General features: G+C 45.0%; 1 protein-coding gene and 2 non-coding genes across 3 annotated transcripts; all 3 read left to right on the forward strand.

Annotated features, from left to right (window-relative positions):
- The first annotated feature begins 5039 nt into the window (after positions 1-5039).
- On the forward strand, positions 5040-9072 carry LOC102277206 (WAP four-disulfide core domain protein 6A). Its single transcript, XM_070382006.1, has 4 exons — positions 5040-5142; positions 6362-6493; positions 7815-7982; positions 9017-9072. The coding sequence occupies exons 1-4, from the start codon at positions 5040-5042 to the stop codon at positions 9070-9072; spliced, it is 459 nt and encodes a 152-aa protein (XP_070238107.1).
- Positions 9073-9319: 247 nt separating this feature from the next.
- Positions 9320-9462, forward strand: LOC138990562 (small Cajal body-specific RNA 17). Its single transcript, XR_011466693.1, has one exon. It is a non-coding gene; the product is annotated as a small Cajal body-specific RNA 17 (non-coding RNA).
- A 67-nt stretch (positions 9463-9529) lies between these two features.
- Positions 9530-9612, forward strand: LOC138990622 (small Cajal body-specific RNA 18). The gene has a single exon (XR_011466743.1). It is a non-coding gene; the product is annotated as a small Cajal body-specific RNA 18 (non-coding RNA).
- Positions 9613-10387: the final 775 nt, after the last annotated feature.

The following is a 10387-nucleotide window of genomic DNA, read 5'->3' on the forward strand; positions in this document are numbered from 1 at the left end:
AAGGAGCAGCGGCTGTGCTTTGTTAGAGCAGCGGTGAAGAGATACCCCACGTCCAAGGTAAGAGAAACCCAAGTAAGATGGTAGGCGCTGAGAGAGGGCATCAGAGGGCAGACAGACTGAAACCACAATCACAGACAACAGGCCAGTCTGATCACACGGACCACAGCCTTGTCTAACTCAATGAAACTAAGCCATGCCGTATGGGGCCACCCAAGATGGGCGGGTCATGGTGGAGAGGTCTGACAGAATGTGGTCCACTGGAGAAGGGAATGGCAAACCACTTCAGTATTCTTGTCTTGAGAACCCCATGAACAGTGTGAAAAGGTAAAAATATAGGACACTGAAAGATGAACCCCCTGGGTCGGTAGGCGCCCAGTATGCTACTGGAGATCAGTGGAGAAATAACTTCAGAAAGAATGAAGGGATGGAGCCAAAGCAAAAACAACACCTAGTTGTGGATGAGACTGGTGATAGAAGCGAGGTTCAATGCTGTAAAGAGCCATAAATGTAGCATTTTGAAGTAGCTGGGAAAAGTATTCATTTTTGCTTGCATATTTGTTAATATCTTTACTCCATAAATTGCTGTTACTAAAATCAACACTAAAAGAATGAAAATAAAGTGTTCATTTGCTTTTTTGCTAAAAAAAAAAAAAAGAGCAATATTGCATAGGGACCTGGAATGTCAGGTCCATGAATCAAGGCAAATTGGAAGTGGTCAAACAGGAGATGGCAAGAGTGAACATCTACATTTTGGGAATCACTGAACTAAAATGGACTGGAATGGGTGAATTTAGCTCAGATGACCTTTATATCTACTACTGTGGGCAGGAATCCCTTAGAAGAAATGGAGTAGCCATCATAGTCAACAAAAGAGTCCAAAATGCAGTATGTGGATGCAATCTCAAAAACAACACAATGATCTCTGTTCATTTCCAAGGCAAACCATTCAATATCATGGTAATCCAAGTCTATGCCCTGACCAGTAATGCTGAAGAAGCTGAAGTTGAACAGTTCTATGAAGACCTACAAGACCTTCTAGAACTAACACCCAAAAAAGATGTCCTTTTCGTTATAGGGGACTGGAATGTAAAAGTAGGAAGTCAAGAAACACCTGGAGTAACAGGCAAATTTGGCCTTGGAGTACAGAATGAAGCAGGGCAAAGGCTAATAGAGTTCTGCCAAGAGAAAGCACTAGTCATAGCAAACACCCTCTTCCAACAACACAAGAGAAGACTCTACACGTGGACATCACCAGATGGTCAACACTGAAATTAGATTGATTATATTCTTTGCAGCCAAATATAGAGAAGCTCTATACAGTCAGCAAAAACAAGACCAGGAGCTGACTGTAGCTCAGATCATGAACTCCTTGTTGCCAAATTCAGACTGAAATTGAAGAAAGTGGGAAAAACCACTAGACCATTCAGGTATGACCTAAATCAAATCCCTTATGACTATATAGTGGAAGTGAGAAATAGATTTAAGGGACTAAATCTGATAGACAGAGTGCCTGATGAACTATGGATGGAGGTTCGTGACATTGTACAGGAGACAGGGATCAAGACCATCCCCAAGAAAAAGAAATGCATAAAAGCAAAATGGCTGTCTGAGGAGGCCTTACAAATAGCTGTGAAAATAAGGGAAGCGAAAAGCAAAGGAGAAAAGGAAAGACCTACCATTTGAATGCAGAGTTCCAAAGAATAGCAAGGAGAGATAAAAAAGCCTTCCTCAGCAATCAATGCAAAGAAATAGAGGAAAACAACAGAATGGGAAAGACTAGAGATCTCTTTAAGAAAATTAGAGATACCAAGGAACATTCATGCCAAGATGGGCTCGATAAAGGACAGAAATGGTAGGGACCTAACAAAAGCAGAAGACATTAGAAGAGGTGGCAAGAATACACAGAAGAACTGTACAAAAAAGATCTTCACGACCCAGATAATCACGATGGTGTGATCACTCACCTAGAGCCAGACATCCTGGAATGTGAAGTCAAGTGGGCCTTAGAAAGCATCACTATGAACAAAGCTAGTGGAGATGATGGAATTCCAGTTGAGCTATTTCAAATCCTGAAAGATGATGCTGTGAAAGTGCTGCACTCAATATGCCAGCAAATTTGGAAAACTCAGCAGTGGCCACAGGACTAGAAAAGGTCAGTTTTCATTCCAATCCCAAAGAAAGGCAATGCCAAAGAAAGCTCAAACTACCGCAGAATTGCACTCATCTCACACGCTAGTAAAGTAATGCTTAAAATTCTCTAAGCCAGGCTTCAGCAATACGTGAACCGTGAACTTCCAGATGTTCAAGCTGGTTTTAGAAAAGGCAGAGGAACCAGAGATCAAATTGCCAACATCCGCTGGGTCATCAAAAAAGCAAAAGAGAGTTCCAGAAAAACATCTATTTCTGCTTTATTGACTATGCCAAAGCCTTTGACTGTGTGGCTCACAATAAACTGTGGAAAATTCTGAAAAAGATGGGAATACCAGACCACCTGATCTGCCTCTTGAGAAATTTGTATGCAGGTCAGGAAGCAACAGTTAGAACTGGACATGGAACAAGAGACTGGTTCCAAATAGGAAAAGGAGTACATCAAGGCTGTATATTGTCACCCTGCTTATTTAACTTACATACAGAGTACATCATGAGAGACGCTGGGCTGGAAGAAGCACAAGCTGGAATCAAGACTGCAGGGAGAGATATCAATAACCTCAGATATGCAGATGACACCACCCTTATGGCAGAAAGTGAAGAAGTACTAAAGAGCCTCTTGATGAAAGTGAAAGTGGAGAGTGAAAAAGTTGGCTTAAAGCTCAACATTCAGAAAACGAAGATCATGGCATCCAGTCCCATCTCTTCATGGCAAATAGATGGGGAAACAGTGGCTGACTTTATTTTTCTGGGCTTCAAAATCACTGCAGATAGTGATTGCAGCCATGAAATTAAAAGACGCTTACTCCTTGGAAGGAAAGTTACGACCAACCTAGACAGCATATTAAAAAGCAGGGACATGACTTTGCCAACAAAGGTCCATCTAGTCAAGTCAAGACAAGTCTAGTCAAGGCTATGGTTTTTCCAGTGGTCATGTATGGATGTGAGAGTTGGACTGTGAAGAAAGCTGAGTGCCGAAGAATAGATGCTTTTAAACTGTGGTGTTGGAGAAGACTCTTGAGAGTCCCTTGGACTGCAATGAGATCCAATCAGTCCATCCTAAAGGAGATCAGTCCTGGGTGTTCATTGGAAGGACTGATGTTGAAGCTGAAACTCCAATACTTTGGCCACCTGATGCTGAGAGCTGACTCATTGGAAAAGACCCTGATGCTGGAAAAGATTGAGGGCAGGAGAAGAAGGGGATGACAGAGGATGAGATGGCTGGATGGCATCACTGACTCAATGGACATGGGCTTGGGTGGACTCTGGGAGTTGGTGATGGACAGGGAGGCCTGGTGTGCTGCAGTTCGTGGGGTCTCAAAGAGTAGGACACGACTGAGTGACTGAACTGAACTGAATAAATCACACACAAAAAGTCATATACTGTGAGATTCTATTTACATGAACTATCCAGAACAGGTAAATCCATAAAGATAAAAAGAGAATAGTGGCTGCTAGGGGCTGGAATAGGCTGGAGAGGGTGTAGAGTGACTGCTAATGGTATGAGGTTTTCTTTAGGAGTGATGAAAATGTTTTGGAATTAATAAAGGTGAAAGGTGCAATATTATGAAGGTACTGAAAAGCTACTGCACTGTTACTTTAAAATTCTTGATGTTATGTAATATGAATTTCACCTCAGTTTACAAAATGGATTAGGAAAAAAAATAACGAACTAGAACTGTCTCCTACAGCTGCAAGTAAAATCAGAGACAAGCCAAGAATATGACCTACGGATGCTGCAAGCCTTAGATTGGAAAGTTCAACAGAACATTCTTCAGGCCCCACTGCTGCAGCTAGCTATGAGGTCATAACTGACATTTATTCCCCCCTCCTCCACTCCCTGCATCACTGATTCCAAAGTACACTCAGAGGTGATAGAAGCTCTCCGTTAGCTATAACCTCCTCTCCTGCTTTCAAAGCACCACAACTTTAACAGGCACTCTGAATATTTGGTTCATTCTGAAATCAGCCTGTTTCTTCCCCCACATGCTACTCATGACAATACCTTTACTCTTTGACAATGATTAAAGAACAGTGGTGCCTATCCAGTTAGGTGGTGCTGTGGTAAAGAATCCACCCATCAATGCAGGAGATGCAGGGATCTTTGATCCCTGAGTCAGGAAGATCCCCTGGAAAAGGAAATGGCAACCCACTCCAGGATTCTTGCCTGGAAAATCCCACTGACAGAGGAACCTGGCAGGTTACAGTCTGTAAGGTCATAAAGAATTGGACACAACTGAATGACTGAGCATGCACACACAATGAAAAGGGGTGGCCCAAAAAGAAGGAAGAGAAAGACAGAAGAGAGATGAATGGCAGGGAGAAAGAGAAACAGACAGAGGGAAATGCAAAGAAAAAGAGAGAAATAATAGGCAGTATAACAGAAAGGTGTCAAGAGAAGGAAAAACAAACAAAAAACAAAAGCAGTGTGAGAAAAATAAGCAGACCAAAATAGATATGTCAGGAGAAGAGTAAGATTAGAAAGAGACAAGAGAACTGGGATCTTCGTGATCTCCAAACTCCCCCTGGAAAACAGAAGATCCTGAAATCAAATATACCCTTCTGCTTAGGGGGTCTAGAAGCCCCTGACAAGCTTTGTTCTCCTCCCTGGTTGACCAGAAAGCCAGACAGCCTCAATGAGATGAGAAGAGGGAGCTGTCCATCAAAGAGCTCTTCCCCACAAGGGTTGATGTTGTGGGAGTCAGCTAGTCCCACTGACGGCCTCCGGGGCTTGTCGTTCTCCAGAAGAGGGAGTGTGGCTGGCTTGGCTCCAGTGATGTGTGGTTTCCTGGAGTGTCAAGGTAGGCCGGGGCAGCCAAAGTTCAGAAGCAGAAGCTGCAGAGCAGGAGTTCCTGGTTTTGGTGCTGCCAGCCAGGCGAGTCCCTCCTATAATGGGGTTCCTCAGAGTTTTGCCAATCCTGATACTATTCATTCTCTTGGGGGGTGTCCAGGAACCTGGGCTGGTGGAGGCATTCTTTCTAAGTAAGTATCAAAGTAAGTATCAAGGCAAGAATTGAAGACTCAGTCTTCCTAGTGGAGAAACTGAACTTGGCTGGGAGGAAGGAACAAAAATTTTTGCTGATGAGAAATGTGTTCCCCCACCTCTGTCTGGGATCCTGGGGGAGAAAGAACTGTATCCGGAGACCTCCTTTTAGCCCCTTTCCTCCTGGTTAAGATGTCCTTGGTGAATGCAGGAACCCGAGCCTGTGGCAACTGACTTCCCACCATAATTATGAAAGGGCTTCTTCCTGGAAGGGTTTGGATGAAACAGACTAAGGGAAGTTGGGAAAATTCCCCATAAGAAAGGCCACTCCCTGCCCCCAGCACCAGCTACATCAACTTCTAAGTCTTCTCACTGTAGCCTTCCAAAGTCTCCCCACCCCCACACCCGCACCTACAGGGGATCTTTGTCTTTGGGGTAAAGAAGGGTCTTTGAAGGTCCCCGGAAATGCTGACATAATGAAGACCCTTGCCATTAGCAGCAGAGAGAAAACTGAGCCCTCAGATAGCAGCGGAGCCACGCATGGCAGGGCCAAATCTTGTTCCACTCCCTGGTAGCCGTGTGAACTTGGCAAGTTTACAGCACCTCCTTTTTTACACAATGTGAATGGTGACAAAGCTTACCCAGAAGAGCTGTAAGGAGGGCTGAAGGGAAAAGAACAGGGACACAGCAAACACTCAGTCAGTACTGGTTATAATGATGAGCAGGAGGAGGATGGGGATGGCGGGTGGGGATGCTGCTGATGTCCCGGGCAGCTTGACAATGGCTTTACAAGGTTTGTCACATGAATCCTCAAAACAGCCCTCTCGGCAAAGGAAGAAAATCAAGGTTCAGGGACAGTTTCTGCCACACCGAGGGATGCACAGAATTCAAAAGCCCTGATTCCAGAAAGGGAGTTCGCAACCACTGAGAGCTGCAACCCCCCCTGCCCCCAGCCAGGGAACATCCAAATACGGAAAGGCCAAGTGACCAGAATAGTCCTGGGACGAGCATCTCTGTCCCTGGAACCTTATGGATGATGGGTTTAGAGATCAGATGTTGAGCGGTTATGTGGTTGGGAGTGGGGATATCGTTGGGGAAATTCTGAGCTCCCTGAAGGTGAGAGGTGAAGTGAAAACAGCTTCCCTCCTTTGGTGATGGTGTCCTGGCCCTGGGAAGGGAGGGCTCCAACCCCTTCAAGGTTCCAGATGAGTATATCCTTCTGTCCCTCAGGGCATTGTCCCCGAAACAGGGTAAGATGTGAAATACAAGAAAGAGACCTATGTACGAACAGCAGAGATTGCCCAAAGAAGATGAAATGTTGCCAGTTTAGCTGTGGAAAGAAATGTTTAGATATCGACAAAGGTAACTCACCAATCCCCTGGGTTACCTGACACCCTCACCCCTACGGCTACTTTCTGCCACCTGTGCTGGTATTGTCATACTCTTCCCCTAGCTTGTTGATGACTGGTCTCTGACCAAGAGACCAGATGCATCTTCAACTTGGCACAAATCCTGTCAATGCTGGGCTGGGGAGGGTGTTGACAGACGTGGGTTTCATCTCATTTCTGCCTCTATTTGGGTGTGTGATGTGAGTAATGTAATTTTTCCTCTAAGGGTCTTAGTTTTCCTGTTTCTAAGAAAGGTGTGAGTATTTTGTGATCCTCTGAGGTGCTAAGTAGCTATGGAAGTCTCATCAAATGCCAGCACGGTGGCAGGTGACATGATAGCTATAAAAAACGGGTATATGATCTGTATTTCCTAGCTTCTTTTCTGGTCTCTCTGTCTGTAGAAATTCTGGATGCCTCTCCTAGACATCTTTGATCTCTTACACTCTTTTCTCTCTGCCCTTATCATTGAGCTCTAAAGAAGACCTTGTTCATCAAGCATTATTCATTCATTAAACAAACATTTACTGTGGCCTTGACACCCGTGATGGGCTCCACTTGCTCAATGTAGCCTGGGGGACAGGAAAGGAATCCGTGATTTAAGATCTGAAAGATGGATAGAAGGTAGGAAAAATGGAAGGGAAGACGTTTCTGGCACAGGGAACAGCATGTGCAAAGGCCCTGTGTGAGAAGACACCATCCTCAAGCTAGGAAGCCCAGAGAGCAGAGAAGAGCATGAGTATGGTAAGAGATGAGCACGATAAAGCTAGAGTAGGTAGAGAAAGCTCTGACAAGGCAGGGCCTTGCCAGTCAGAGTAAAGGATCTTGTCTCAATGTTAAAAGCAACAGACTATCTACATTCAAATCCCTTACCATCTATATGTGACCTTAGGGAAGTGACTTAGCCTCTCTGAGTCTCAGTTTGTTCATCTGAAAAATGAAGATGATAAGAGGACCTACCTCATAAGACTATGTGTTAATATATATCAAGTACTGAGAACAATGCCTGACCCTTTAATAACTGTGTGCTCATCGTGCTTCAGACTCTGAGGTTCTAAAGAACTCTATTTGTACCTCCTAGGGCTGTGCACAAAACAGCTGCTCAGTAAATGCTTCCGTTCAGGATTTTTTACTGTAAACATTCCTGAAATATCCATGCAGGATGAGTTCTGTGCCGTGTGCTAAAATTTTCATGCCTTTGCATCCCACTGTCCTCCCATCCCATGCCTTTGCACATGCTTGGAATGTTCCTTAGGAGGCAGACATCCAAACAGCTCTGCCCCTCAATCTCCCTGCAGATGTGTGCACTTTGCCAAAGGTTCCTGGCCCCTGCAACGCCTACTTTGTGCGCTGGTGGTATGATCAGCAAAAAGAAATCTGCTCCTCATTTATCTATGGAGGTTGCCAAGGGAACAATAACAACTTCCAATCTGAAAGTGTCTGCCATGCTATCTGCCCCCAGAGAAGTAAGTCCCAGTCTCCATGCTAACCTGGGCCACCCTGGGAGGCCTGGTGTTGACTAGTCCATTCCAGAAGCCTGGCAGTCTTGGGGCTTATGATCCAGAGGTAAGAATGCAGCTCACAGAAGGGTAAGTAGAGGATGTTTTGGGAAAGAGAGGGTGGGAAAGGGAGCAGTGGTCCAAGGGATGTGGGTGAATATGAAATGAATGGTGGGTACAGACAGAGTAAGCAGAGGTGGTACAGTAGCTGAGATCAAGTCAGAAGAAGGCCCAGTGAACCGACCCAGAGCTGGGCGCCATGCACCAGCCAGTCGCTCCAGGCCTTAACTTCTATCAAACCTCGTCACTGATTCTTTTTATTTTCTTAAAGTGATTATAGCCAGGGCAACTACATGCTTTATTGACCAAATCAAGATACTTTTAAGAGCGAAAGGAGATGCCATTAATTATTACACTGGGAACAACAGGCATAAACTGGGACTATTGGAAAAACCAGAACACACGATCACTGTATGAGCCCCTGAAGACACTCCACTTCTGTTTTCTCTCCCTGTAAAATGATATAAAAATGACTCCATCTCCTTTCTTCCATTAATTGCAAGCTATGGTCCTGAAGGTGAGAAGGGCCCCAGCATCTCACCAGGACATCATTTTTCATCCTGTTGTCTTGCAGGGTCAGTCAGCTGGCTGGGATAAAGAAAGCTGGAACAACCTCCAGGATTTGGCTCTTATTCCAGGGATCTCTCCAGGTGTGTCTGACAGATGTTCCACGTTGGCTTCCACTGGTTGCATCTCAGCTGCGAAGACCTTGGCGGTTCCCTTGAGGAGCCCCATGATTTGCTTACATCCTTTACTCCAGCTCAGCTACTCTTCAAACACAATGACCTTTGCTCTTTGATCCCTTCTCAGTGTGTGACCCTATTTCTTCAACTTTCAGGGCCCCCATTTATCATTTGGAAACCTCCAGTTCACCCCAATAAAGCGCTCTGTGAGGTCTGAGTTCTCTGCGGCTGAATAATTCACATCTGTTCCCTCTGCAGAGAACACATCATTGGATCTCCCAGTGACACCAACGGAGTATGAAAGAAGAGTATGAAAATCCTGTAGAGGGCTGATGATATTTTTGTCCTGGTGCAATTGCCATAAATTTGCTTAAGAATGGAAACAGAGCAGGTCCAGGTTTTGTCTGGACTAAAGCTTGGAAGTTCCTTTAAAAAGGAATGCACACACAGCCCAGGGGGAGGCCGAGTCGGCTGGACCTGCCGGGGAGGCGGGGGCGCGAGAAGCAGGACAGGGAGGTTGGCAGGTGTGGGGTGTAGCGAGTGGCGTAGGGGACAGAGTTGCTCCCGGGTCCACGATGCAGCCCCCGGATGAGGCCGCAGTATTTACTTTATATGATCGGGCCCCATGGCTGGCGGCGCTGCTGGCCCGGAGCCTGAGACGATTATGAACACGTGTCAGGCGAAATGAGGCCAGGGACCCGGGGGCTGGGAGGTTAGGGGGAGGCAGTTAGGCTAAGATTTGGGTGACGTTAGGGTGGCCCCTGCAAGCCCTGGTCGATGATGACGTGACCACTGCGCAGTCTGAGTTCTGGGAACTAGGTGATGGAGCGTGTGCTGAGAACGGACTGAGACCGAGAAAAAGAAAAAAAAGGAATGCACATTAAATTTAAAAGTGAATATTATTTCAAGTGAGAAAGGAAATTGCACCAATTGCAAAGTTTAAAAAGCTAGCTAGTACTACTAATTGCACAAAATCCATTTAGATGAATTATCCATTTTTTAAAATGTAGGACATTATTTCTGTAAAAGTCAATGTCTATGGAAAGATAATTCAGTCTTTGATTTACTGTGGCTGATCAAAAGATGACTATCTTTCTATTTTGATTATGGTGGGGGTGCATAAATAACAGCCATATGTGATAGTTGTGGTTCTCCCGCAGGTTTGTGCCCTAAAGATACAGGAATTTTAGTAAATTCTCCTTGTATAATTCCATCAAAAAAGAATAAAATGTATGGTACATTTAAAATTGTACATAATGAATTATCAAGTATATTCTTGCTAGTAAAGAGCATCTGTTCTTGGGATGGGATGGGGGAGGGAGGTTCAAGAGAGAAGGAACATATGTACACCTGTGACTGATTTATGTTGATATATGACAGAAACTGAAGAGGAAAAGTTAAAATTTAACATAACCTCTTTCTCCCTCTGCCTCTGTAACTCAGCTTGCCCCTTGCAAATTGTAGATCATGTAGGTCACATAGTTTCAGAAAGTGGGGACTTGCAATACTAGGAACTGGAGTTTATTTCACTCACTCTTATCCTGCTCTTTGCAATTGCCCAACCCCTGCAAACCTGCTTAATCATGCCTGTCCAGGTCAGGCATCCCCCTACCCATCTTGACTGCTGTT

This window comes from Bos mutus, chromosome 13 (genome assembly GCF_027580195.1).
Source record: "Bos mutus isolate GX-2022 chromosome 13, NWIPB_WYAK_1.1, whole genome shotgun sequence".
Taxonomy (NCBI): domain Eukaryota; kingdom Metazoa; phylum Chordata; class Mammalia; order Artiodactyla; family Bovidae; genus Bos; species Bos mutus.